Here is a 21,257-nt window from a genome sequence, read left to right on the forward strand (position 1 = left end):
TGTGAAGTAGCCTACTATTAAACACGATTCACAATCCAGGTCTGAATTGACCAGCGATGTAATACGTTAATTAAATCTGTGTTGTACGATGCATCTCAAAGAGAGAAATTGCAGGTAAGAAGCATAGCTGAGATTGGGGTGGACACTAGGTTAACACAGCTCTGTAACAGCCTAATGAATTGTCGGCTATAGTGTCTACACCCGGGGTCTTCAAGTACTTCTTCCCAGGGGCCGGTATTTTTAAAGAGAGACTTTTAAAGTGTTTTTTTTATTTTTTTTTATTTTATTTTTAATTAAAAAAAAAAAAAAAAAAATAGTGTTAGGCATAAAGACTGTCCGTTCCAAGACAGCCAGTAAGTTCCTATGGGTAGCATTTCAAACTACCTCTATGGCCACCACAGCATTCCTAAACATTTCACAGTGGGCCACTGCACACTTACCCAGAAATGATCGAAGTTCAGAAACATAATAATGTGTGTGTATGGGCAGATGTGTATGAGTGGACAGGAAAGGGACAACCTAGGACAATGGCATATGATTCTGTGACAAATCCTGAGACCCACATTGCCTGTCACAAATGTTACTCTGTGTGGAACAACAACCAGAGAACTTTCAACACTGCCCCCTTTCTCCTGTCTGACGGGGGGGAAGGGGGGGGGGGGCTGGTATGCCTGGACTGGCCAGCTGGCACAGTCATTTTACAGCATGTCTGTGGAGGCGAAGTCCCTTCTCCAATCCTTCTGTGCCACGCTTGCTGAGCCCCTCTGCCCTGCCGCCTGGACTTGCCTTTGACAGGTCAGTGTTGCTGAAGTAGCTGGCTGCGTACGGGAACACGCCGGTGTTTTTTAACGTCCAAAGAGCAAACTCGTCATTTGACCGGCACTGCGTTTTGAATGGCAAAGGTTATGTAATGTTTGCATTGGATCTGGAATGTAGGAGAATTTGTGTGGGAGTGGAACCTGAGTGGGGGGGGGGGGGGGGGGGGGGGGAACTACTTTGGGTGTACTTTGCAGGTATTTTATTTAAAATTCCATTGCCATTTACTGTGCCCAAATAATATGTCAGTTTCGACTGGGTCCATGACAGTAACAGAAGGATTTCAATCAATCAATCAGCCTTCATTTATAGAGCACATTTCATACAAATTTGCAACACAATGTGCTTCATTTATTGAAGCAAAAGGAGTTGCCTTGTAATAAACATAGGAAGAAGCTGCATGCTTGTTTTTTTTCTTTTCTTTACTTGACACGCCCCACAGAGGATTTTCACCCAGGGAGTGATTGGTTGGACAAATTACCCATTTTGGAATGGGCTTCGGAAGCATTGTCAATATAATGCCTGCAGCCAAACACTTTCCGTGGGTTTCCTTTTCAAGTCCTTCAGCATTAGCATGATATAGTTATCATAATTACCACCACTGGTGCCTTAAAAAAAAAAAAAAAATTAAAAAAATAAAACACAGAAACATAGTACGGCTTCTCATCACGTCGGGTGGAACACAAGCTTCAACAAAAAAAAAAATGGATGTTTGTTTTGCGGAATGTAAAGTTAATATCAGAAAACATCCAACAAAGAATTATAACACACGACGAGCACAGTGCTGCTGCTGCTGCGTATTTGCACCGTGCGATCGCTGATGCGCTGTGAAGACCACTGTGACACAAGTGGCAGAAGTCATTCCCCCGCGTGTCATCACTGCGCTCTCAGGGCCAGCGCTGGTGGCTCCTGTGGTGCGCACGACTGCGCTTCTGCAGTCACACTGTGGCGGGGCACGACTGAAATTGGGATTCAGTGAATCATGTATATTAATGGGTACGGCTCCACCCCAGAACGGAATGCCTGAGAACAAGTGGCACAAGATGTGTGTAAGAGAGAGAGTGAGAGAGAGAGTGAGAGAGGGAGGACAGGTGACACTTAAGACTGAAAACACACCTTTAAACGCTTACTTGGAAAGGTGGAGATTGAAAGAGATTGAGCTACTCAGGAAAACCGACGGAAGAAAGACGCCAAAGAGAAAAGAAAGTAAAGTGAAACAAGAGTGAGAGAGAGAGATAACTTCTTCACTTCTACAGTAGGTGAGTTTATTCTCCAATCCATTATTATCAAATAAGATGAGATGGTGTCACACAAATTTTCACAAATCTGTTCAGTTCTGTGACGGACAAATTTTCTAGTCTAGCAAGTGAAGTATAGTTCATTTTGTTGTATTGTGAAACAAGTGCATGTCGTTTGAGGCATGTTTCTGGAAACATAAGAAAATATTTGTGTTAGTGGGACAGATATGGTAGTATCTATCTAGACAGTTGTATATTGATTTCATGTATAATACTAACACCACAATTTTTTTTTCAAATATATGAATTATAATGAGATGCTTTGACAACAATGTGCTTGGGTGCTTGTTAGGACGTAGAGAAAACCGCACAGTGTATGTACCATACAAGTTAACTACAATGTACACATGTGTACATTGTGTGTATGAAGATAAATGTATGGGTGTAGAGGATCGAGAAGAGTGCGCACTGTGCTTGTGCCTGTGTATATCTGCCTCAGTGTATGTGTGTGTGTGTGTATGTGTGTGGTTTGTCTGTGTGTGTATGTGTGTGTGCGTCTGCGTGTGTGTGTGTGTGTGTGTGTGTGTGTGTGTCTGTCTGTGTGCGTGTGTGTGTGGTTTGTCTGTGTGTGTATGTGTGTGTGTGAGTCTGTGTGTGTGTGTGCGTGTGTGTGTGTGTGTGTGTGTGTGTGTGTGTGTGTGTGTGTCTGTGTGCGTGTGTGGGTCTGTGTGTGTGTGCCTCTGTATGTGTGTATGTGTGTGGTTTGTCTGTGCACATTAGTCAAGGCAGAATGCAGTAAGACTGGCCCTGCAGGGTGTGTCGTGGTGTACTCCAGTGCTGAAGGGGAGGAAGGAGGGATATAAAGTAAAGACAGACTACTTTCAGCAGGGAGTACTGTTAGATAGTGGTGTGGAAATTCACCAGGTTGATCCCCCATGCACCGATCCAAGTAACTTCATCAATTCCAAAATGTTGAACCGGTCCAAATGAATGGGGGAAACTGCTAAAAAATCGATATGGCTAAAAAAAACCGATACGCCTGTCAAAATAACATGAACACCGCTTTGGGCCCTGATAGGAACAAGAGAAAGAACAAACACCACATTTAGCTAATGGAAGCCATTTCTAGCAGTTCATGCTACCAAAAGCATGGAACTGCTTGGCCTTGTGAAATTCTAGGGCTTGAGAGACACTGTCTGTCTAACAGCTACATTAGGCAGCTGTTGTGTGATCAAGTAAAAAGTTTTCTGCCAAAGAAAAATAAAATGGCCACGGAACTCAAGCAATTGATCTCACTTTTTTATTTTTATTCGTTCCATCGTAAATAGTAACTAAGACAATAGACCATCCTACATCATGTGCACTCTCACAAAAGCAAACAAACTGGAAACGACAAACATCCTTCTTGCTGGCTGCCTGAATATTCTCGATTAAAAAAGATAGCAAGTATTCTATGCACTGATAAACTGTGGTAAAAAAAGTAAGATTCACGCCCCTACAAAGAGGGTACATACACACATCTGCTCTTGCATAGACACGGTAAAAACATGGACAACCTGAAGCATTGATAACTGAGACCTTTTCCTTTCAAAAATACTTATTATTAAAAGGAGGAAATTTAATACGTACTGTAGATAGCACTAATTTAATGTAAGTCCAGTACTGTTATGCTATGTACGGCCAACAGAGTTGTTGATACTGCATTTCCTTTGGTGACAACACACACTGTTGACCTGATCCACTCTCATGAATGTAAATACTGAAGGATAGCTGTACAGGTTATTGCATTACATTACGGGCATTTAGCAGACGCTCTTATCCAGAGCGACTTACACAACTTTTTCTACATAGCATTTTACATTGTATCCATTTATACAGATGGATATCTATACTGAAGTAATTCCAGTTAAGTACCTTGCTCAAGGGTACAACGGCAGTATCCTTACCTGGGAATCGAACCTACGACTTTTCGGTTACAAGCCCAGTTCCTTACCAACTGTGCCACACTCCGTCCGGTTATCTAACGTACATACATTTTTTTTGAACCAACGCACTCCTGTTAATCATTTTCTTTTTACTCCACAGGTGCAGTATGTACCTTTTACATGAACACTGACATAATTCCTAACATTTATTGCCTGCAGTTGCTCTGTCTCAAGACGTTTCGATTTGAGGGAAGGATTCCACAGTGATAAAACTGCACACTAATTACTCCACAGTTGTATAACTGTGCTCTTACAGTTCTGTGTTGCTGCACTATGCAGTACTACAGTTACATTCTGTTCCACATAGCTATGACTACATTTGTAGTTCTACATAATTTCACAGTACTACAGTTACATTCTGCCCCACTGAGCTATAACTACATTTGTAGTTCTACATAATTTCACAGTACTACAGTTACATTCTGTTCCACATAGCTATAACTACACTCGTAGTCATACATAATTTCACAGTACTACAGTTACATTCTGTTCCACATAGCTATAACTACACTCATAGTCATATATAGTTTCACAGTACTATAGCTTCGTACAACTGCAGATTTCACAGAAATTCACAGTGCCGAGAACCTGCAATGTTTTTGTGCATTGCCTCTGGAACTCTGCAGTGCTGGAACTCCCAACACCACTGTAATTCCACAGTCCCACTGTCACTCAGCCAAACAGGTGTGAGCGGATCAATACTTGGGACTGGAGGCGCTGAAGTTTTACTTCCAAATAGAGGGTTTCTGTGAAAGTGAGAGGAATGTGTGCATGTGTGCCTTTGATAGTGCATGTGCATCTGTGATCGTGCATGTGCATCTGTGATAGTGCATGTGTGTCTGTGATAGTGCATCTGTACATCTGTGACAGTGCATGTGCGTCTGTGATAGTGCATGTGTGTGGAACACGCTACTGGGTCATTTGAGAATCGCACCACATTCCTCACATTGCACGTGTTACATGGAATGTGACATACACAGTGGCACAGAAAAAAAGACTTTGTATATATATATATATACAATTTTTTCAGCAAACCCATAGTAGATAATTCATGAAATGATTTATAATCGTGATATATACATTGAAGTGTCTTGCAATGTAAAAATGACTACCGGTACTTACAAGCTTTGAATTCTGAAACTCCAGGAGAGGGACTGACAGAACCAGGACTATAAGAAGCGCACCGGGACGATGGCTTATATATGCCGAGCATGTACAACCATACCCATGTCCCTGGGTTTCGTTTTGTTTTTCCACAGCGGAGACCCCCAGGTGCCCGCCCTCTGTGCCCCCGCTGCGGTGCGCTCCGATAGTGGGGAGCCGAGCTGTGACTCTCCCTCTCTCTCCCCAGGAGATATGACCGAGGACTGGAACGCCTGTCCCCCCGGCACCCCGGAGCTGCGGCTGATCCTCCTGGGCTCCATCGGCTGCGGTAAGACCCTGTCTGGGGACACCCTCCTGGGGCAGCACGCCATGGCCTCCGGCTCCAGGAGCCCCAGGACCTGCCAGCTGAGGCAGGGCGTGTCGGAGGGGCGGAAGCTGTCCCTGGTGGAGGCCCCGCGCTGGTACTGGAGCGGGGGCCAGCTGGAGTCCAGCGTCAAGGAGGAGACCAAGCGGGCGCTCTCCCTGTGCGAGCCGGGGCCCCACGCGTTCCTCGTGCTCGTCCCCGTGGGCGAGTTCACGGACGTGGAGCGGCGCGTGCCCGGCGAGCTGGAGAACATGTTCGGGCCCGGGGCCCTGCGGCACGCCCTGGTGCTGTTCACCTGCGGGGACTACCTGTCGGGCAGGACGGCCGAGGACTACCTGGCAGGGGAGGACCCCGGGCTTCGGGAGGTGGTGGAGCGGTGCGGGGGCAGGTACCACGTCTTCAACAACCGCCGGCCTCAGGACAGACCGCAGGTTCGGGCGCTGCTGGACAAGGTGAGGAGCAGCCCGAGGAAGAGTGCCGATGAGGACCATGATAATAATGACCACAGCAGCATTGCAGTACCCTGCATTACAGTCATCTACCAGGCAATGATGATAATGACCATAACCGCCATATCATGTGTTGCATCTGAAGGCACCCTGAGGTTGCAGAATGGTCTGAATGGTCTGATGATTTTTTTTAAGGACAGTGGAAAAGAAATCTGTGTGTATAATAATAATAATAACAATAATAATTGTTATTATTCTCTCACACTCTCTCTCTCTGTCTCTCTCTCTCTCTCTCTCTCTCTCTCTCTCTCTCTCTCTCTCACACACACACACACACACACACACACACACACACACACAGCTGGAGCGCATGGCGCAGGAGAACGGGGGCTGTTACGTCTCCGGTGGGCCGAGGAGACGCGTGGAGGACCGAGCGATCGGCGCAGGGAAGCAGGAAAGGACGTTTCTCGCAGAGAGCGAGGCGCAGCCGGAGGAGACCGTTAAACTGAGACACGTGGGCAACGGGCTCCAGGCACAGCTACCCCAGAAGCTGCCCCAGCAACTACCCCAGCAGCTACGCCAGGAGCTGCCCCAGCAACTACCCCAGCAGCTACGCCAGGAGCTGCCCCAGCAACTACCCCAGCAGCTACGCCAGGAGCTGCACCAGCAACTACCCCAGCAGCTACGCCAGGAGCTGCCCCAGCAACTACCCCAGCAGCTACGCCAGGAGCTGCACCAGCAACTACCCCAGCAGCTACGCCAGGAGCTGCCCCAGCAACTACCCCAGCAGCTACGCCAGGAGCTGCCCCAGCAACTACCCCAGCAGCTACCCCAGGAGCTACCCGCACCGCAACAAGCCTCGCAGCCTGGGACACTGGAAGAGACTGACGGCTCACCCCTGCGGAGGAGCTCCAGCTTCCGGCTGACTGAGGGTACGGAAAGACCCGCGCCCCTTCTGTCGCTGTCACCGGCTCATCACAACGGGTCACAGGCGATACTCACAGAACCAGGAAGTGCAGGCAGGGACCTGCGGCTGCGATGGCCAAAACAGGAGCTTGGCACCTGCAATTAATGGCACTAATTTGCCCTGTGGCAGTCAAGCTCATGGGATTGGCTAAGGCCTGGTTAATGATTGACAGAATACGGTAATTTTGTTCACGGAGGCAAACGTTGAAGCCTCACGCTCGGCTACGACGTCGATGCCCGCCGCACGCCCACAATGCCAGGCTACAAACCGGCAGCATGCGGTTTGAGGGCCTAGATCCTGTGCAGTATAGGGCCTAGCACCCTGTTGGGAAGCCTGCGTAGGGTGTTGCCGCTGTGGGTCCGACGTCTCGTACTCCTTCATTCCTTTCATTGTCTGTCAGTTTCTGTTCTGCCGTCGCCCCACCTTTTCTTCCTCTTTCCGCTTATCTCAACAACTCTTGGCGCATTCTATCTCCTAGTGAATCTCTCCTCCATTTTGTCTTTCTGTTTCTCGTCTTAGGGTCAGTGAAGCAATTAACGTCAGCAGTCAATGCGCAAGCATTTTTTGTCTTCTCAAATTCAAATTCAAAATGCTTTATTGGCATGAAATACATTTGTAAATATTGCCAAAGTGTACGTATATAAATAGAGAAATATATTAGAACATAAATTGAACCAAACAATTACTATGTCTAATTGTAGTAACAACAACAACAACAACAACAATAATAATAACAATGCCAAGAAAAGAAAATATGTTCATAATGAATTAATTAGTAAATAGAATTAATAAATTTGGTAGTCAATCTTTGTCCCTGAGATTACGGCAGGCAGAGATGTACTTCTCTCTCCCTCTCTGAGATTATCACTGCATTGTGATGCATCAAAGCACTTCTCATTTTATAGATTTTCTGTATGCCAACAGTTTATAGATTTAGAATTTCGAGGAATCTTTTGGTGGATTTTCTTGCTGAATGTGCAGTGGTATGTAAAATGCTCACTGATCTGCATTTTATTTATTATTTCTTGTCATTAGAGGGCGCTCTTCTCTCTCAGATGACAGAGATGAAACTCAGCCAGAACTTTGTCAACACCTGTAAGTGACTTTGCTTAGTCTATGCTGCTGTCTATTTGTACCTAAGAACTTTAGCCTCCTGTATTCTAGACTTTTAAAGTTATCTTTGTCTTCTTCCCTTTTTGTCTGTCTTATTCTAAGGAATACACATTAACTTTAAAATGTGATTCTTATTTTAATTGGTGATAGAAAACCCAATCTAACTAACTCTTTTTAAATTCACTCCTTTAAGCTCATTTTATTTTGATGAAATTTAAGATTTGTAAAAAATATATGTTAAATATATGCTTTTTGTCTCACACTGTTTACCAATTTTGATTGTACTTATTCTGCTTCTAAATAGTGGCATGTTGTCTTGGGACAGTTGTTGTCATGTCATTTTAACTGTACACTTTTAAGATTCCATGTTCATATTTCTGGTTCTCCCTCTTCGTCTTCCTCTCCATGTCTCATTTTCCCAGGCCACCACCAGATCTCCCCCCCTGAAAGCCCTGTCTCTCCCTCTCCCTCCTCTCCTTCATTTCCCTCCTCTTCCTCACAGTCCTCGCAGCTGAGGCTGGTGCTGCTAGGCCGGACAGGGGCGGGGAAGAGCGCGGCGGGTAACGCGATCCTGGGCAGGGAGGCCTTTGTGTCCCGGGGCAACGGCGCGGTCGCTGTCACTCAGGCCTGTGAGAAGAAGAAGGGAACCGCTGCCGGGCAACGGGTGAGACACTGAGCTTCATAACGCCTTACAGTTCATGCGCATGTCCATTCACTTTTTCCACTCCATTTACATTGTTTTACGACTGTGGAAGAACAATGGCGGTAACACAAACCTGCTTACAAACCTTTAATCTTTAAAAGATTAGATTAAACCCCGAAAGACACTGATGATTAACGGTGGAATGAGAGGCATGTTTGCGTACTGCTCATGAACGCGCTGAGAAGGCGCAGAGTAAAGCATGGCAGATGAGGTGCAAACCCAGCCCTTTAAAATGAGATGGGGAACGGGCTCCTGTCTCTGCTGCCTGGTTGGCTAACGGAGGATGATGCTTTGTGCATGTCATTTTAACTGTGAGAGGCATGTTTGTGTACTTCACTCTAGTGTTTCTTTTGCACCTCTACATCATGAACCTATGCACTTGTTGTACGTCGCTCTGGATAAGAGCGTCTGCTAAATGCCTATAATGTAATGTAATGTAATGTGCAGGTGGCTGTGGTGGACACGCCGGACTGGTTCTGCTCAGAGCTCCCCCCGGAGGACGTTCGGCGCCAGGTCTCCAACTGCGTGGCCCTCTCGGCCCCGGGGCCCCACGCCTTCCTCCTGTGCGTCCCGGTGGACCAGCCGGCCAAGATGGAGCTGGAGGCGCTGGGGGCGCTGGAGGCGGTGTTCGGGCGGGACGCGGTGCGGCGGCACACCCTGGTGCTGTTCACCCACGGCGACCGCCTGCCGGAGGGCGGGGCCGTGGAGGACTACATCATCACGCAGCGCAAGGACCTGCTCCAGCTGGTGGAGTGGTGCGGCGACCGCTACCACGTCCTGGAGAGGGGGGGGGGCGGCGGCGGCGACGGCGACGGCGCGGGGGGGCGGGAGGCCAACGTGGCCGAGCTGCTGGAGAAGGTGGAGCAAGCGGTGAGGGAGAACGGGGACTCCTACTACAGCTGCTCCCTGTTCCAGGAGGCGGAGTGCAGGGTGAGACAGAGGCAGGAGGAGATCCTGAGGGAGAGGAGAGAAAGAGAGCCGGAAAGGGGAGGCGCGGAGCGCGCACAAGTGCAGGCGCGGGAGACGGAGAGGTGTTTCACCTCCTCCTCCACGCTGTACTCCGTGCAGGAGATGGAGGAGGAGGAGTTGCAGGATCAGGCCAGGGAGGAGGCGGAGAATAGCGTGCGCGACCTCAATGTGGGCACTCTGTCCTCTCTCTCTTCCTCTTCCTCTTCCTCCCCCACCTCCTCCACCTCCCCGTCGTTCTTTCTCTCAGCTTGGGATAAAGTGGCCACGGGGGCGAGGAGAGTCCCGAAACTTGTTGCGGGAGGTGCTCTGCTGGGTGGGGTGGTTGGGGTATTTTTTGGGGGACCCCTGGGGGGTGTAGTCGGGGCGACTGCTGGCTCAGTGGCCACAGAAGTGGGGCGACGGAAGTACAGTCAGAAAAATAAAACTGAGTAAGAGATCGCTACCTGGGGTGACATAGCTTAGGAGGTAAGACCGATTGTCTGGCAGTCGGAGGGTTGCCGGTTCAAACCCCGCCCTGGGCATGTCGAAGTGTCCTTGAGCAAGACACCTAACCCCTAACTGCTCTGGCGAATGAGAGGCATCAATTGTAAAGCGCTTTGGATAAAAGCGCTATATAAATGCAGTCCATTTACCATTTACCTATGTTCAGGGTCATCACTTTAATTCCCCAATGGATGAATTCATGGAATTAAAAAAGTGATGAATTAAATTTGTATGACATATAAAGTGTCAGTATTTAACCATGATTGTATATTCTGGAGATGCTCACACATTAAATTTGCACAATACTGGTCTCCTCAACAGTAACACATACAATGATATTTCAGTACTTCTCATACCAGATTGGATTAATTGTACCTACCTGGATAAAATTACATTGTAGAGAGCGAGAATGAAATGAATGATAAATCCATATGGTGAATCAAAGGTAATTCTGTGTGCAGTATGTAGTATTTCTTGTGTGGCTCGTTCTCAAATCCTGCTTACCCTTCAAAGCAATATTTGAATGATAAATTTTTGTTTTTATATTTTATCCACGATTCATGAGCGCCTTTGCATTCAAATGTAATTTGTTAAATTTGTTTGCTGTAAATTATGTATGAACTAATATACATGCTGTGCTTTCCAAAAACAAGCCTCTGAGCAAAACTCACTAGCCCTAGAGAATTTGATTATATAGTAGCTACACTAACACTAGCATTTGTTATGTGTTGTGTCCAACAATTTTCAGAGATCTGCTCCATCAGCACAGAAGTGCTGAAGTGCAGTTAAAATACTAAATCCAGCCTCTGAGACATACTCTGATCACAGCTGTAGGTTATCAGCTGGTTTCTCAGACAGGGATTAAGCCTTGGGCTTGGGCTAAAAACTGCCCAATGGAAGTATCCACTGACAAAGGGCCCTTGGTCTGGGACTGGGCTGAATCCTGGTCTGGGAGGCAGGCCCTGTTAGGCTGCTTTGACAAGCAGCGGCACTGTCTCTGCATGTGCTGCTGTGCCACGGTGCCCCTGTGCCCCTGTGCTGCTGTGCCACGATGCCCTGTGCCCCTGTGCTGCTGTCCCCCTGTGCTGCTGTGCCACGGTGCCCCTGTGCTGCAGTGCCCCTGTGCCGCTCTGCCCCTGTGCTGCTGTGCACTCACAGCTCAGCCCTGCCTGCTGTTTTTCCACTGTAGTGTTTCCTCTTCGCGGTGGCAGCTGAGGTCGTGACCCGGGGCGACTGCGGCATAAACGGGGCGCGGTGCGGGGGCACACGCAGGTGCGGAGAGGGCCTGCGGCGCGGGCGTGGCGGGGAATGACGACTCTGACTTTTCCAGAGAGTTTATCTGAGGCCCCCAGATGCACTCTGGGCCTGAGGCCCCCTGTATCAGAGCCCGGCAGGAGGCTGGGGGTGCGTTTGGGGTCGCCCCTCTCCGCGCCCCCGGCTCACCCCTCCTCCGGCCCACGCGGGCGTTTGGGCCGCCCCCCCCTGCGCGCGGCGCGCTGTGTTATGACACAGGATGTCACGGCGAGTCCTGGGAGCGGGGCCGCGCAGGCTGCGCGGCGTCGCCGCGGGTTACGCAAGCTTCCTGTGCTCACGGGCCTGGCCGCGGGTCCTCAGGAAGCCGGCTGGCCGAGGATGAGACAGCACTAACTGTAACCATTTCCCAGCCACCTGACAGGGAGGGCAGGCCGCAGGCCCCGCTGCCCCCTCGACCCACAACCCCCCCGCCATACCCCCCCCCCCCCCGGGCCACCACCCCCCCCCCGGGCCTGACCCCTCAGCACAGCTGCGGTGGGAAACTGACACCATCCCAAATGTACGCGAGAAGCGGCACAAATATTTCCACGCTTCCAGTTCTCACAGCGCTCAGAGAGCTGTAACTGCTACCCTCACTCACAGGATGCAGTTTTCCACTTCATCTGCTGCGCTGTCTTTTCATAAGTATGTTTTGCTAGTTTTTTTTCTAGTGTTTATTTATTCCGTTTATTTAGTGCTTTGTTGATTTCACATAAATGCGCACACACACGCGCGCACACGCACGCATACACACGCACGCGCATGCACACACGCACACACATACACACACACATACACACATGCACACACACACACACACACACACACACACATACACACACGCACGCACACCCACATACACATACACAGACACACACACACGCACACACACACATACATACGCGTGCTCCTACACACACACATACACACTTAGGTGTCAGTGTGGTGTTGTGGTTATGGAGCAGGGCTTATAGCACGCAATGGTTGTGCAATCGGTAGTCAGAAAAATTGTAATCTTTAAAACTTGTGAGCCAAATGCTGTGAAATGATCATACGTTGCTCATGAAGCTCATCAAATGTTAAATACATGTTTATGCTTTCAAATACTTGCCAGTTATACTTAATCATATACTGTACACACTGCATACTTACTGCGTTGTCAAAATATGTACTGGTAATGTAAATTAAGTAAAACTAATCTTGCTCTAATCCCAATCAGTTCAGTAAATATCATGACTGATAAACACATTTTTGTGATTTTATGTATTTCTTGAATAAAAAAAACGAAGTCTGTCAGAGTCTGTTTGTAACGCACACTTTGAAATAAATCTTGATGAATTTGACAAACCTCATTCTCACAATGAGTTTATCATCAAATCACATAAAATAAATAATGAATTATCTGTGGCATCATGAACATTTGGAATAGTCATGGTTAATACCTTGTTATGCTAGAATGCTAGAATATTCCCCCCCAAGCAGAGAAAGGAACTTACTTCAATAAATCATATCATTCAACGTGGACTCTCTCTGAGGAGATCTGAAGTGCTTGAGAACATATGAGCTCTTGAGTAAAAGGATTTGTTTGTGTAATAAGAGGATGTTCAACACGGAAGGTTAAAGTGGGGCTTGTTCTTTTTGCCTAGTGCAACGTCGTGTCACAACATCCGTGGAAGGGTTTTGTAGTTCTATTCTTCTTTTTTTGTTCTATTTTTCTTCGTGAAAACACACAAAAAAGCTGTTCTTTTTCATTATTGACCAGCTTAAAATAGATTGAGCGGTGAGCTGTCACTTGTTTTTGTATAAAAAAACAAAAAAAACCAAACAGTTCAGGTGTGGTCAGTTCTGTGTGAACCAAACAGTGCCTAGAAGAGCACTCATGGACATTGTGGACAAAAAATGTAATTTTTTTTTCCTGAAAAAAGAGCATGAGCAGTTTATTAGTATTTTCCTGTTGTATAGGGGTTTAATATTCAATGTCTCCCAACACATGTTTGATGGGAATACACAGCAGAAGCAAGTATATGGCTCTTGCCTGACCTTCATTTGTCTTTATCCTCACACACAAAACACTCTTTGGCAGCTTATTGTTTTGTTTTGTTTTGTTTTGTTTTGTTTTTTGGTTGTTGTTGTATTTGCCATTCTATGCCCATGCACCTCAGGGCCAGATTGAGTGGAGCTCTGCACCACATAAAGACACACCTGAGGCACACAGAGTAGAGTGGGCCTGAGCTGTGCATTTCTCTTGTTCTTCCAGTGACGTTTCTATGGTAATATAGCGAAGACAGGCTATTGTAAACTATTTATTATCTATGTGTATTCGCAGCCTTTAGGAAAAATAATTGCATCGCCAATGTGGATGCACACGCATGTGCAAATGCACACGCTCACATGCACACAAAATTATTTGACAACATACCGTATCACAGTCAAAATGATCAAAATAAATGAAAGATATTGTATTTGAATACTGTCAGTTTAGATGTTAAATCCCCAAATGATTCTTCTACTTGTGTTTTTTTTTTTTTCACAGTCGCTGCAAATGCGACGTCACCGCTGGTCACTCGCAGTAGCCATTGTCCGCAGCTGTTCCTTGACCTTATCCAAGCCGCTGTTGCCACGGGTGACCGTGACGGAGTTCCTGGGACCTAGGCTCTCCTCACTGTCGGTGTCTCCATAGCAGCTGGAGTTTGGGGAGGTTGCCAGGGCAATCACGGAATCAGAAGAGTTCCTGTCATGGAAGGCGGTGATCAAGGCCGGTCGGCCGGGCAACGGGGGTCCCAGAGGAGGCGTGGTGCGCCGCAGGTGGGGGTGCAGGTCTGGCGAATTGACCCCTTTCGCCCTCTCTCCAGCGTCCTCGCCCTCCTCCCGCTGCTCCGCCCCCGTGTCCCGGGCCAGGCCGCCGTCCTGGTCGCTCAGCAGCTGCACCAGGAAGTTGATGTACTTCATGGCGAGCCGCAGGATCTCGTTCTTGCTGAGCTTCTTGTCGGGCGGGTGCGTGGGGATGAGCTTGCGCAGCTCGGAGAAGGCCCCGTTCACGTTCTGCTGCCGCCAGCGCTCCCTGCTGTTGGTGAAGACACGCCGCGCCAACTTCTGAGGAGGACCTGCTGCACACACACACACACACACACACACGCGCATGCAGACACGCATGCACACACACGCACACACGCACGCACGCACGCACACACACACACACACACACACACAAACACCCACACACGCACACACACACACACACGCACGCACGCACGCACACACGCACGCACGCACGCACACACATACACACACGCACGCACACACACATACACACACGCACGCACGTACACGTGCACACACACACACACACACACACACACACACGTACACATGCACACACACATACACACATGTGCAAGCACGCACGCACGCACACACACACGCACACACACACACCCACACACGCAGACACACAGAAACAAAAACAGTGCAGAGTTACACAAACACACCCATTCACTATTCAGCACATGGCTGTAGGTATCCCTTCTGATTTAAAAGTCACCATGAGAGCCAGTAAACTGCTCACCCTCAGCCAGATCCATCTCAAAGTGCAGGGAGGGCCTCCTCTTTAAGCGGCTGCTGGTATAAATACCGTAGTTTCCTGATTGGCCAAGGTAAGCACTAAGAAACAGAAGGAAGGAGAGTGAATACGCAGTGCCTACCTAACATAACTAATAAAATAATATGACTAAAAAAAAAATTGAATGATCTATCTGTGTATGTATATACATACATATTTTATATGTATATGAATTTTTTTTCCTTGGCATTCCCTTTAATATCTCTGCAGCAGGGTTGTTATGTGGATCCAGATCAGAAAAGCACAGATCAGATTTAAAAATTTTTAAAAAACAGCGAAAGATGTGAAGGCGATCCATAAAAGCAATCATGTATAATGCAGCCTTCACGTCCTCACGTGTGATTACTTGTGCAGCGGTGATTGAGCAGGCATGCTGGGGAGAGATCTGTGTTCATTACACGCAGCCCCAGCTGAGGGACTGGCATTAAAATAGATCATTGATTGTTTGTGCCTGCTGTGAACACAGCGAGGTTGCTTGGGATGGAACCGGAGCTTCTGCACGGCCTCCCGAAGCAAGACGCGTCGGAAAAAGGAGAGACAAACGTCTGGAGGAAAGTAGAAGAGAGGGGAGAGACATGCAGTTGTGCAATGTGTCATGTGTTTCAGATCTGTTCAGGGGGGAAAGGGAAATTGCTCTAACAAGAATGGCTGCTTTGACTGCAGCAGAGCAGAGTCAAAGCCATTCCAAGACAGACCAAGAGCCAGGGGCCTCCAGTGTTTATTGTTTATCCCATATTCATTCATAAAGAAAACAATATGGAATAATGTTTTCCTCGTCTGCCTATTCTGTGTATTCCATTTCATCTTTTTCACTGGAAAAAGGAAATGGACAAAACTGAACAATGACAAACACTGTTGCTAGGAAACTACACAGAGATATTTGAGAGTTGTGTCAATCAGTGAGGGTGATAGGTCCCCGCAACCCATTGGTGCGACTTGAATTGCCCGTGGTCAAAATTATGAATTATTTTCTGTGAAGAACAGAGAAAGAGAGAAGACCGAAATGACCTGAGCTGGGGGAGGAGCCCTTACCTGTTGAGGAAGGGGTGTCCGGACAGGTATGCAGGGGGGAGCAGAGAGGCAGGCGAGGACATGGGGCTGGAGAGTGAGGTCAGCTGGGCCAGGTTTGGGATGGGGTGCAGGGCGGTGAACTGGGGGTTGGGGAGGGGGAGGGGGATGGGGGGCTTGCTGTGCCCCAGACTGATGACAGGGATGTTGGGCGGGAGAGGGGCGGAGGAGGACGGGGTGAGGGGAGGGGTTGTGGGGGCAGGGTCAGAGCCTGGGAGGAGGAGGGGCGAAGTAGAGGAAGGGGAGCCGGTCCCTGCTCCCTGGTTGGCTGTCTCAGAGGCGATGGGCTCAGCTGCATGGGTGGGGGTGGGAGTGGGGGTGGGGGTGAGGGTTGGGGTGGGCTCCGCAGAGGGGCTGCTTTGGGCCGTGCCTCCCTGTGCCCCCGCCCCATTTGGCGGGGGGCTGCTGGCCCTGGGGGACACGGTCTCCACAGGGCTCTGTCTGTCACTGACCGCCGGGGTCGAAGGGCCCGGGGAAATGGGGGGCTCCAGCTTTTCCATCATCTTCTTCTGTGAACCCCCCAAACGCTCTCTCCGTTTCTCTCTCTCTCTCTCTCTCTCTCCCGTTCTCTGTCCCGCTCACGCGCTAGCCAAGAGACCTCGTCCTTGTCTGGGTCTCCTCACTCGTTTTTATCGTTCCTGAAGCTGTGTGTATCAGGAGTGCTCTGCTTCGTGCATCTCCAGAGGCTAAATCAGAGTGTGGGTTGAGAATGGCTGCTCTTCATTGTCGTTCATCCTTTGAGCCCTGGTTTGGTCCTTGTTAGTACACACCAAGTCCGGCCTCCACAAATGCCTGCAAGCCGGGGACATCAGAAAGAAAAATTTCGGTGTGCCTGTGTCTGTGCATTCTCGTGAGCGCGAGTCGTCTTAAAATGGTCGGCCCTCCTCGGACAGTCCTGGGAGTTTCGGAAGGCGGACGCTGCGCTCTTTGTCCCACGCGGGTCCTATCAGCCAAAATTCACTTCCTGCATCCGCTCCTCTGTGGTCTTCGCGGGGGTCTCGGTTCTTTCGAAGAGGCTCGGCAGATTGGAGCGCGCCCCTCCAGCCCTCTGTCCCTCCTTATCAGCCCCGGGCCAGGGATTCTGTCCGTCTGTCCGTCTGTCCTGACGCGCGTGTGTCCGTGTTCCTGTGGCAGTGTGAGGCTCCTGAGTCTTTCCTCTGTCGCCGTGGTCACCAAATGTTCTCTACCATCTGCGTTTCCGCGAGGCTGCCGGTGGCAGAGGGCCTGGATTTCGGGCAGTACCTGCTGAAATAAAGGCCCCGTCGGGTAAGGTCGTGTGGAGGTTAAAGTGCAAAACTGGGGTCGCACTGTGCCAAAATGATTCAAAGCTGGGCTCATAACTGAAAGGTTGTAAGTTTTCATTCCCAGGAAACACGCACTGCTGCGTGTTTGAGCATGCGTAACTCAAAAAGCTTCAGAAGTTTTCCAGGTCTTAAACTGCGCTGGACACCGGTGTCTTGTTTAGTATATGGCTAATTACAATGGACAATGACATATTGACATTTAAACGAAGATAACCACCACTAAAGACACACATGATGTATACTGTACTTAAACTCCTGCTTTGTAACTATACTCATATAAGGCTTTCCAAGACCGATCTCCTGTCCAGGCCTGTTTGACTCTTACGATTCATTTCAATGTGTTGTAATCTATCTCTTCCCCTTTCCCCCGAACCATCTTTTGTATAGAAAAAATGTAAATCTCTATTTCAGTGTGAATTTCCCCTATTTGTTTCTCCTTTTTAAAATTTTTTTTATTTTGGAGGGGTGGCGGGTTGTGTTCAGTTGGCTAACATAATGTTAAGTCCGTTTGTTGATGAGAGAATCTGAACAGAAAGCCACACAATAACATGCACAGGACTGACAGCACGAAAAGTATTATGGGACATAATGTAAACATAGTATAGCATTGTGTGTTCGCTTTTTCTCCCTGTGCACATTGCTGCCGATTATTGACATGGAACTGCAAACACCATGGGTTTCTCACGTTCGGCTGCAAATCAACCACTCTGTCGTCATAGAATCCAACAGCGACCGTGAACTCTAACAGATCTGCCTAATTTAGAAACATTTCGGATTTGAATTGAATCAACAGTGACAGTAAATGGCATGCCAATTAGCTAATATCAGGACAGTACGATGCAAGAGACAATGCTAGGCTGTTTCCACAAAATGGAAAGCCTGTTCTCTGCCTATGCAGGCCGTAAAATAGAACAGCTTTTTGCTTCGTTGCTGACTTTAAATGTCAAACTACAAATCTTGATGCGTAAATAATTAAAACAATACAATGCTATGAACGATACATAAAATAAAGATTTTGTGGTTGCCTGTTGACATGTGTCTGTGTGCCTCAGGGATTGTTTTAGATTTTTCTGATTAAGTAATAAGGAAGGCAATCATCTGGACATGCACAGGGATTGTAATTATTACAATTTTAACATTTACAAAATGTTAATAATTTTTCATATGAAAACAAAAATTATGTGATTTGTTGGTGGAAGAAGTAAGATAATATATATTTATGAATGTCTACAGCATAATACTGCTACTACGACTAGTACTACTACTACCACTACTAATACTAAGAATAATAATAATAATTATTATTATTATTATAACAACAACAATAGCAGTGATACAGCGATGTGCATTTCTGATAATAGCAGCAATATATATAAACTGAACGTAAATGGTAGAAATAGTTTCAGGCCTCATTAAATTTCTAAATGGCACACGGATATTATGATGAGGCTTTACTCTCTTAAATAAATGCCAAATTAAGACTGCGTTCTGTTTAACTTAACGTTGAATACATATTAGAATTCGTAATCAGTGTTTACGGCACAATGAAGATACAAATTCCGATGTCTAAAATTATTGACTGTATACTATAGTTTAATTTGGGGCAAAGAGGTTTAGATCTTTAAAAATATCTCACAGGGCACAAGTTAGTTTGAAATAAAAAACAATTGAAATATAAACCGAAAATTGGTTTAAAACATCCACGGGCTATTTCCAACAGCATCAAATATAAAAAGCAATGACCGTCATAAAAATAAAAAAAAATCATTACAATACACAGACCTTGCAAAACAATGATGGAAATCGCAAATTATAAAATTAACCGGCGTATAATTGTTTGTCAATACAAAAATGAGAATAGGCCGCGGCTTTTATGGAAAATAAAAAATAAAAATTTTGTTTATTGCGCATTTAATCGTTTTATTATATAGCTATAGATTTTCAGTTCTCGACAAATTACATAACAGTGTTGCCTAAATGACATAGGTAATTAGTAAAAATAATAAAAAAAGAAAAAGATTACATGCGCTCAGGTAGGCATCCGTGAAATATAGTCGGATGCTGCAATATCGTAAAATTGCAATTATTTTGGGTTTATTGTGTATATAAGCAGAAAGGCATGTCTGCTCGATTAAGGTATAATGCATTGTTTTTGAATATACGGGCTGATTTAGGCGTTATTATTGGGATATTAAACATACTGCATGTTATTTCCTATGACAAGAAAAACCTGATATACATATATATATATATATATATATATATATATAAACGGAAATTATGTCGACAGAATTACCAGCCCTTTTTGAACGGTGCTTAATTGTACCAAATCTTTAAAAAAATCCGTCACTCAAGTTTGAATTTGATTGATCCAACATAACCATGTGCAGTTTGATCAAAGCATTTTTACAATGCTAGTTTCACCGTACTGAATTAATGAACTCCTTGAATTACAAATGCACCAGGGATAATCTAGAGGGTGGCAATTACAAAAAAAAAAAAGAAAAACCCAGACCCTGATATACACATCAATAATGAAACAACCGGTCCAGAAAAGTTCAAGTTACTGTAATCAATTAGCCATAACAATAGCACTTTGTGTTTGTTTGGAGTGATTAAAATCTGTGCCTTTTCCATAAAAACCTGAACAAAATACTCACTCATTCTCACGAAGCGCGTTCACAAGTGTCTCCACTTCAGCAGCAACGCACATGGCTTTTCCAGTGTGGCCTTGGGTCTCTGTGCTGAAACACCCTCCTTGTCATTCCCACAGTTGAGTCTGTGTTTGTGTGTGCGTGCGTGTGTCTGTGTGCATGTGTCTGTGTGCGTGTTCGTGTGTGTGTGCGTGTGTGTGTGTGTGTGTGTGTGTGTGGGTGTGTGTGTACGTGTGTGTGTGTGTGAGAGAGAGAGTCGGTTTAGAGAACCAAGCTTCCTGCTATGTGTACAGTACGCAGTTAAACTTGTGCCCAAGCCTATGACTGTGGAAGTTGTGCTACAATACAACACATGTCCAACATACCAGCCAGGAATTCTCACACTCCAAACTTGGTAGGTGCTCCAGCAAGTAGTGTTTCATTCAAATATTTGTTTAAATGCAAGTAAAAAATAAAAAAAAATTAAAAACTGGTTACCATGGTTTTTAAAAAATGAAAAAGCACAATGAGAAAAAGTCCCTTGAATTTAATGAGGGAGATCCCTTTTAGCAATGACTGAAGCTTGTTCTGTAATGAGAATGATGCCAAGCTACCGCTCTGTTCTCTCTCTCTCTCTCTCTCTCTCTCTTGTTCTCTCTCTCGTCTCTCTCTCGTCTCTCTCTCGTCTCTCTCCGTCTCTCTCGTCTCTCTCCGTCTCTCTCTCTCTCTCTCTCTCTCTCTCTCTCTCTCTCTCTCTCTCTCTCTCTCTCTCACTCTCCCTCCTTCTCTCGCTGCTAGGCAGACACAGTGCTCCAGTTGGCAGCCAGTTGGAAAGACCTGGGTGTTGGAGAATGCGCAGAAAGAGAGAACCATGTTGCAAAGAGAGATTTCCGCTCCCTGCTGGACAAGAGGATGTACTTTTACAATGTGGTGGGTACTGATAAGGGCCTCAAAAGCCGCCTGTGCATGTTAGATAAGGAAATATGCGCCCCCCCCAACACACACTCTATCTAACCCCCCCCCTCCCATCTTTCCACCTTTCTGGTCAGTCCCAGACTATAAAGGGTCTGGATCACTCCCAGAAGGAAACAGGGCTTATATCACAATGGAATAGCGCTGCACTCATATACACACACATGCGCGCGTGCA

General features: G+C 46.9%; 2 protein-coding genes across 8 annotated transcripts; one reads left to right on the forward strand and one right to left on the reverse strand.

Moving 5' to 3' along the window:
- Window positions 1–1,805: 1,805 nt before the first annotated feature.
- LOC118220782 lies at window positions 1,806–10,170 on the forward strand. 6 transcript variants are annotated; one of them, XM_035404995.1, is made up of 6 exons: window positions 1,806–2,075; window positions 5,391–5,959; window positions 6,318–6,888; window positions 7,959–8,018; window positions 8,459–8,700; window positions 9,187–10,170. In XM_035404995.1, the coding sequence occupies exons 2-6, from the start codon at window positions 5,396–5,398 to the stop codon at window positions 10,138–10,140; spliced, it is 2,391 nt and encodes a 796-aa protein (XP_035260886.1). In that variant the 5' UTR covers window positions 1,806–2,075; window positions 5,391–5,395; the 3' UTR covers window positions 10,141–10,170. The 6 variants fall into 6 exon arrangements, with proteins under 6 accessions (XP_035260886.1, XP_035260887.1, XP_035260888.1 ...); XM_035404996.1 differs by having other exon boundaries at window positions 5,394–5,959; XM_035404997.1 differs by having other exon boundaries at window positions 1,806–2,071.
- Window positions 10,171–12,783: 2,613 nt separating this feature from the next.
- Window positions 12,784–20,795, reverse strand: lyl1 (LYL1 basic helix-loop-helix family member). 2 transcript variants are annotated; one of them, XM_035404999.1, is made up of 4 exons: window positions 20,136–20,795; window positions 16,136–17,416; window positions 15,050–15,144; window positions 12,784–14,588 (listed from the first exon to the last, which is right to left on the reverse strand). In XM_035404999.1, exons 2-4 carry the CDS (start codon window positions 16,672–16,674, stop codon window positions 14,035–14,037), a joined length of 1,188 nt encoding a protein of 395 aa, XP_035260890.1. In that variant the 5' UTR covers window positions 16,675–17,416; window positions 20,136–20,795; the 3' UTR covers window positions 12,784–14,034. The 2 variants fall into 2 exon arrangements, with proteins under 2 accessions (XP_035260890.1, XP_035260889.1); XM_035404998.1 differs by having other exon boundaries at window positions 12,784–14,591; window positions 20,136–20,794.
- Between the last annotated feature and the right edge of the window lie 462 nt (window positions 20,796–21,257).

This window comes from Anguilla anguilla, chromosome 2, assembly GCF_013347855.1.
Source record: "Anguilla anguilla isolate fAngAng1 chromosome 2, fAngAng1.pri, whole genome shotgun sequence".
Classification (NCBI taxonomy): domain Eukaryota; kingdom Metazoa; phylum Chordata; class Actinopteri; order Anguilliformes; family Anguillidae; genus Anguilla; species Anguilla anguilla.

Coding starts and splice junctions, on each gene's coding strand:
- LOC118220782 (XM_035404990.1), top strand. CDS start 5,231: ATGGCTTATATATGCCGAGCATGTACAACCATACCCATGTCCCTGGGT. Junction 6,889..7,958: donor CAGCTTCCGGCTGACTGAGG/GTACGGAAAGAC, acceptor TCTTGTCATTAG/AGGGCGCTCTTCTCTCTCAG. Junction 8,019..8,458: donor CCAGAACTTTGTCAACACCT/GTAAGTGACTTT, acceptor TCATTTTCCCAG/GCCACCACCAGATCTCCCCC.
- lyl1 (XM_035404998.1), bottom strand. CDS start 16,674: ATGATGGAAAAGCTGGAGCCCCCCATTTCCCCGGGCCCTTCGACCCCG. Junction 15,145..16,135: donor GGACACCCCTTCCTCAACAG/GTAAGGGCTCCT, acceptor TCTGTTTCTTAG/TGCTTACCTTGGCCAATCAG. Junction 14,592..15,049: donor TGAGATGGATCTGGCTGAGG/GTGAGCAGTTTA, acceptor GTGTGTGTGCAG/CAGGTCCTCCTCAGAAGTTG.